General features: G+C 52.9%; 1 protein-coding gene across 1 annotated transcript; it reads left to right on the top strand.

Moving 5' to 3' along the window:
• Positions 1 to 2001: 2001 nt before the first annotated feature.
• On the top strand, positions 2002 to 4886 carry RABAC1 (Rab acceptor 1). Its single transcript, XM_003799460.2, has 5 exons — positions 2002 to 2165; positions 2451 to 2663; positions 2920 to 3017; positions 4458 to 4559; positions 4636 to 4886. The coding sequence occupies exons 1-5, from the start codon at positions 2110 to 2112 to the stop codon at positions 4722 to 4724; spliced, it is 558 nt and encodes a 185-aa protein (XP_003799508.1). The 5' UTR covers positions 2002 to 2109; the 3' UTR covers positions 4725 to 4886.
• Positions 4887 to 7241: the final 2355 nt, after the last annotated feature.

Genomic DNA, 7241 nt, shown 5'->3' with positions numbered 1-7241 from the left:
CCTGCCCTGCCCCGCCCCTGCCCCGCCCCCACCCCGTCCCCAGGCCATGTTGTCCCGCCTTACCGATGCCAAAATCTGGTCACCATAGTCAGGGGCCATGTGCCCCAGGCACCCCTCACAATCCCAGGGCAGAGCCCAGTGCTGGTAGGGTCCTCATGAGTCTGGGCCTCTCTAGGGAGCCTGTGGATACTGCTTTGTTCATTTGCTACAGGGGAAGAGACACTCCCTTAAACACATGGGCAGACTGAGGTCAAGGGGGACTTGACCTTCCCTGAGATCATACAGCTGGGACTTTGACCCAGCTTTCTGGTTATCTGTCCAAAGGTCTTTCTGCCCTCCCAGCTCCACTTCCTTGTGGAACCCAGGAGGCAGGAAGGAATCCTTAACTAGGGTCTATCTCCCACAATCTGCCCAGGTACTCATTCCTCTTGCCACTCCCCTAATTATAGGCCTCCTCTCTCACGGACCCCATCTCCTACCATCTCTCCCATATCTCTGCCTTAAGGGCCCTTTCTCTGGCCCCGTTTCAAAGGCTCCTCTCTCACAGTGCCCATGTACAGGTCCCATCTCCTGAAAATCCTTTACTCAAAGTTCCCCCCACCATGCTGCTCAGAGGGCCCCTCCCCACAATGTCCTTGCCTCTGGACCCCACTGTCCTCTTCCTCTGAAGCCCACTCTCTGGCCATGGCCCATACTGTTCAACACCTCCAGGCCTTTTACCATGTACATCCTCTGCTCAGAACAAGGACTGGTGGGTTATGGAATGAAATGGCTTCTATTCAGATCCTATAAGGAAACCCAACAAGCTTGGAAAACCAGATTTTCCAAGGTCAGGCCACTGAGGAAATTGTTTAAAGATAGAACCATGGTTGTGGGAACCAGGGAAAAGGAAGACACCTCAGACATCGGTCACTCCTTGGGACATCCCAGGGGCCAGCAGCCCATGACATTACCGTTAGATTTAAGGAGGCTGAACTCTAGAAATTACAATCATAACATTCCTCGCATAATGTAGCAGTAATAACAACTATCTTTTTTGTTGTTGTTGCAGTTTTTGGCCAGGGCTGGGTTTGAACACACCACCTCTGGTATATGGGACCAGCACCCTACTCCTTGAGCCACAGGCGCCACCCTATCATTTATTATTATAAAATGTCAAAACTCTTTCAAGCACTTTACATGGACCATCTAACTTAATTATCAGAACCTTGAGTCTGGTACCTATTAGAATCCCCACAGCCCAGATGAGGACATTGAACTTCATGGGTCAAAACCAGATGGTCTGGATTTTCTCATGAGTCTGACTCCAACAATTTTAGATCTAACAACTCCTTCTTTAAAAATTCTCAAACCTCTTCTTTCCTACCTTCCCTCTCTTCTATCCAAAGGTGTGTGCGAGGGGGGTGTCTCTCATTCTAACCCATTCATCCTTGGGATTCCAAACGTGGAGAGGGGGGCTTTGTTCCCACCCTCAGATACCCGCTCCAGCAACCATGGTCCCCTCATTAGTCTCTGCCTCTTGAGGAAGGAATCAATTCCCACAAATTTTCTACAATCTTTACTCAAAATATGGTCCATGAACCATCAATATCAGCGTCACTTGGAAACTTAGAAATGCAAATGCAGGCTTCACCGATTGCTGAATCGAATATCAGTGGGTGAGGCCGGGAAATCATTGTTTTATCAAGCCTTCCGGGGGGCGGGGGGTTATGCCCTGTAGGGTAAGGATAGCTCTGCACCGCCTTGTTACATCCTCCACGGGAGAGTACACAACGCCCCCTTCTGCCATCAGAGGTCTAATAACACCCTTACGCTTGACAGCCGACGCCCTTGCACCTGAAACTACAACTCCCACAGTGCCCAGAGACGCTCATCGTCGCTTCCTAGGACTACATCTCCCAGGATGTCTTGCAACCCAGACCACATCATGGCGCCCACTTTCCCGACATAGGACTACAAGTCCCACAGTGCCCGGCGGCAGACATACAGTCCCAGCGGCTCCCGGGCGGTGCCACGTCCGCTCCGCTGGGTGAGGGAGGGCTCGGGCGGGGCCCGCAGGGTCTGTAGGGCCGGGGGCTCTTCACAGTCTCTGCCCCTCACAACACGGAGATGGCGGCCCAGAAGGACCAGGAGAAGGATGCCGAGGCGGAAGGACTGAGTGCCTCGTGAGCAAACCCCACTCTAGCCCCCTGCCCTGTCCCGACCACCTCTTCTCTCCAGCACCAGGAGTCCCGGCTCCCAAACACAGGAATCTAGGCCCACGGTCTCTTCTTCTGGGACCCTGGCGTCTGGGCCCCCACCCCCTCTTCCTGGGATCCAGGAGTCTTGACCTCCTCCCGGGACTCCGGAATCCGGCTTTCCAAACCCCTCATCCTTCTTCTTGCGAGGGGGGTCTAGGCCTCCATCCTGGTCTGCTCTTACCTGCGCCCGCCCCCCCACCCCACCCCCAGGACCCTGCTGCCGAAGCTGATTCCATCCGGTGCAGGCCGTGAATGGCTGGAGCGGCGCCGCGCGACTATCCGCCCCTGGTGCACCTTCGTGGACCAGCAACGCTTCTCGCGGCCCCGCAACCTGGGTGAGCTGTGCCAGCGCCTCGTACGCAACGTGGAGTACTTCCAGAGCAACTATGTGTTTGTGTTTCTGGGCCTCATCCTGTACTGCGTGTGAGTACCTCTCCCGCCCTGCACTCCTCTCCTCCAGCCGGCCCTGCCCATGGGTGGGTTATTCCTGCCTGACCTTGTACCAAAGGGCCAGTATTCCTCGCCTCTGCATCAGCTTGAACTGGATGCAGCGTGACCACATGTCACCTGGCCCTTCCTGGCCTCCAGGATGTAGCCTGCCACCGCTGGTGTAGAAGGCCAGGAACCCTGGCTGGCCCAGCCCTAGGTGCCTGACCATTACCTCCCTGCACTTCTCCAGGGCGACGTCCCCTATGTTGCTGGTGGCTCTGGCTGTCTTCTTTGGTGCCTGTTACATTCTCTATCTTCGCACGTTGCAGTCCAGGCTTGTGCTCTTTGGTGAGAAATCTGCCCAGATAAATCCCCGGAATCCTGGTCTTTTGGAATGAAAACCTCAGGTCCCACACCCAAAGGGTCTGAACATTAGTCTGCCCAAGCCTAGAGGTATGCTAGATTCCCCAAACCTACCCCCTCCACTTTTTTTTTGGAGATAGAGTTTTGTTTTGTCACCCTCGGTAGAGTACTGTGGCATCATAGCTCACAGCAACCTCAAACCCTTGGGCTCAGACTATCCCCTTGCCTCAGCCTCCTGAGTAGCTGGAACTACAGGCTCCTGCCACAATACCTGGCTAATTTTAGAGACAGGTTCTTGCTCTTGCTCTGGCTGCAACTGCACAAACTCCTGAGTTCAAGGGATCCACCAGTCTTGGCCTCCCAAAGTGCTAGGATTACAAGTGTGAGCAACTGAGTCTGGCCACAAACCTGATCCTTTAAAATCTCAGACACCCCCAATGCTCCCTTCCATCCAGTTCCCCAAACTGCTATTCCGCAAATCCAAAATAAGATACCACGGAACCCACCTTCCACTTGGCTGGTTGAATTTGCTCATCTCCAAACACTTGTCTCCTATTCCCTCCTCCATAACCTCTCAGAGGGGAGCATCAGCTGCAGGTACTCACATTAGGCACCAGGGGGCGACCTTCCACTGGCCTCCTAGATCTGTCTCCTCCCTTCTCCTGCTTCTTGGGATGGGACCAGAAGGGTCTGGGCGCTTGTCAGGGAAGCTGAGGACTGTGGCTCATATATTTCCAGACTAGTACCAAACACTGCTGGAAAGACAGGATGACAGGGGAAGTTCCCCCCAGGGGATAGTCAAGGTTTGGAGTGGGATCAGGGAATTGACATCAGACCTTCTGGTAGACCTTCAGGCAAGGGTCTTCAGGGTCCTGCAAGTTAAAAGGACACACAAAGTTTGGCTGGGGTAAAGGGTGTAGAGACAGCGCCTGAAGCACAGCCACTACTTGGCCTTAGCTGACTGCTGTCCCTGGAGCATGCAGATCTGAGCTTCCAGTCTTCTGTGAGAAGCCAGAAGTCTCTGTTTTTTATGCGAAATCAGTTTGTCAGCCACAAATCAAATTCTTGTGAAACATCTCAACACATTCGTGGGTCAGACTTGGCCTTTGGGCTACCACTTTGGGACCTTTGGTCTACTATGTGAGTGCTGAAGCAGGAGAGCTCTTATCTGGGGAAAGGAGTGGCCAGAAGCTTCTTGGGCAGATGGCAGGGGGCTGTGGGAGGTGAGGAGGGTGAGGAAGGTGTGCTTTGTATTCTTTGGAACAGCAGGAACATCAGGGGCAAGGACTCAGAGGACATGAGGAGTTTGGATTAGATCATGAGTATCCCTGAGCTTGTGACAAAGATTATTGGGGGGCTGCAGAGGTTACTCTGGGAGAGGGCACAGAGAGCTGGAACAGCTGCCCCAATGTCATCTGCCTTCAGGCCGAGAGGTGAGCCCAGCTCATCAGTACGCTCTGGCTGGAGGCATCTCCTTCCCCTTCTTCTGGCTGGCTGGTGCAGGCTCAGCTGTCTTTTGGGTGCTGGGTGAGTACAGGGTCTGGATGGTGGGGGTGGGGGCCAGGTGAGAGGGCATGGCCCTGAACTGTCCATTTTCCTGCAGGAGCCACCCTGGTGGTCATTGGCTCCCACGCTGCCTTTCACCAGATCGAGGCTGTGGACGGGGAGGAACTGCAGATGGAACCCGTGTGAGGTGTTCCCAAGAACCTGCCGGCCTCCTGGGCCAGCTGCCCCATCCTGGTCCTCCCCTGTCCTGCATGGCTCTGCTGCTCGGGCCCAAGGCATCTGTCCCATCACAAGCCCAGGGAGGGATTCCACCTTTGGAAATAAAGCTGTTAGAGTTCTCATCCAGCACATACTCCCCCAGTGTCTTCTGTGGGTCTCTGAGTGGAGTTGGGAATGCAGCAGAGACAAGACAGGGGCCCAGGGCATGGGAAAAACCATAGCAGGGAAGACAAGTAAAACATCACAGGATGTCAAGTGGTGATAAAGTGGGAAGGAGGAGAAAAGAGTTGAGAAGGGACAGTGTGTCAGGGGTCCCCAAGGCCACCGTTAGGTTTTTTTAGGGCTCAGGACTCAGTAGACAGTCGTACTCACAGCTGTGATTTATTATCATGAAAGGATGCAAACAAGGTCAGCAAAAGGAAGAGGTGCATGGAGTGAACTCAAGTGGAAACTAGACCCAAGCCTCCCAGAGTCCTCACCCAGCAGTCACCCAGGATGTGCCCGATTCCTTTAGCAGTGATGGTGACAACGCATGGCAAGTGTCAGCCAAGGAAGTTCCTCAGCCTCAGTGCCTAGGGTTTTATTGTGGTAGCTCCCTCGGCACATTCTGTCTGGCATGTACCAAAATTCCAGACTCTTGGAAGGAAAGCAGGTGCTGGCATAAAGGATATTGTTGGCACAAACAGTCAAGGCTCAGCAAGCCACTCTTAGAGGATAAGACAACCCCCCCCACACACACCATCCAAATTCCCGGTCTCTAGGCAGGGACCAACCGTGCACACAGCAATCTTGGACCTGCTATGTTAAATTCTTTTCTGCACAGAGAAATTCCTGGAGTAAGTTGCAAGTTAAAGAGGCTGGCCAAGCTGGGTGAGGGGGCTCATGCCTATAATCCCAGCATTTCTGGGAGGCTGAGACAGGTGGATCCCTTGCGCTCAGGAGTTTGAGACCAGCCTCAGTGAGAACCTGTCTCTACTAAAAATAGAAAAACTAAAGAGGCTAGCCAGAGACATCTTTCCTGAGGTGACACTGAATAAAACCAAGAAGGAGCAGCCTCAGATCCTTTGGAGGAGAATGCTTTAAGCAGAGGAAGCTGTAGGTGTGAAGGCTCAGAGATGGCAGTGTGCAGGAGGCTTGAGGACAGCGAGTAGGCTAGTGTGGCTGGAGCAAACGAACGAGAGGAAGCGGTGGGAGATGAGGGGGCCTGTGGGACATGGTGAGGGCTTTGAAAGACAGTATCGTGTGAAGACTGCCATGTGGAAATGCTGACAAGAAGGAAGCAGTAAGCAGACAGGACAAAGTGAGGTGGCTGAGAGGACCTGAGGAGCTACTTTAGATGGGACTTGTCTGGACTGGGGATAGCACTGAGGAATACTGTAAGACTTGAAGGACAGTTTTACAAGAAAAGCTATGAGTGGAGTCTCCTAAGCAGAGGGACAGCAAGTGCCGAGGCCTGAAGATGTGTCCCCCGAGCCTCTCCAACCTCTTATCTCATCACCAGGACTCAGCCACTCTGCTGTGATTCAGCAAGTGTTTATTCAGAGCCTGCGTTGTTCTGGGACTCTGCGGTCAGGTATGGTGGCCATCAGCCACGTGTGGTTCCCAAGCACTTGAGACACAGCTGTTCCTAACTGAGACATGCTGTGAATGTGGAATAGGCACCAGATTTTGAACACTTAGTATGAAAAGAGGGTAAAATATCTCAATAATTTTATATATTGAGGGCGGTGCTTGTGGCTCAAAGGAGTAGGGCGTCAGTCCCATATGCCGGAGGTGGCGGGTTCAAACCCAGCCCTGACCAAAAACTGCAAAAAAAAAAGAATAATAATTTTGTATATTGAGCCAGGCATAGTATTGTGTACCTGTTGTCCCAGCTACTTGGGAGGCTGGAGTGAGTGGATAGCTTCAGGCTAGGAGTTGGAGGTTGCAATGAGCTATGATTACACCTGTGAATAGCCACTACACTCCAGCCTGGGCAATACAGCAAGACTCTGTCTCTAAAAAAAATAATGTTTTGAGGCCGGGCGCGGTGGCTCACGCACTACAGAGGCTGAGGAGGGTAGATTGCCTGAGCTCACAGGTTTGAGACCATTCTGAGGCAGAGAGACCTTGTCTCTAAAAATACCAGGGCATTGTGGTGTGTACCTGTTGTCCCAGGAGTCTGAGGCAAGAAAATTGCTTGAGCCCAAGAGTCTGAGGTTGCTATGACCTATGACACCATGGCACTCTACTGAGGGTGACCAAGTGAGATTCTGTCTCAAAAGAAAAAAAAATTATGTTTTGTGGGTCAGGTGTGGTGGCTCACACCTGTAATCCTAGCACTCTGAGAAGCTGAGGTGGGTAGATTGCTTGAGCTCAGGAGTTTGAGACCAGTCTGGGCAAGAGCCTTGTCTCTACTAAAAATAGAAAAACTGGCTCGGCGCCTGTGGCTCAAGCGGCTAAGGCGCCAGCCACATACACCTAAGGTGGCGGGTTCGAATCCCC

The sequence above is a fragment of the Otolemur garnettii genome, unplaced genomic scaffold, assembly GCF_000181295.1.
Source record: "Otolemur garnettii isolate 467f Iridium unplaced genomic scaffold, OtoGar3 scaffold00152, whole genome shotgun sequence".
Classification (NCBI taxonomy): Eukaryota; Metazoa; Chordata; class Mammalia; order Primates; family Galagidae; genus Otolemur; species Otolemur garnettii.
This window is presented reverse-complemented; position numbering and strand designations above follow the sequence as displayed.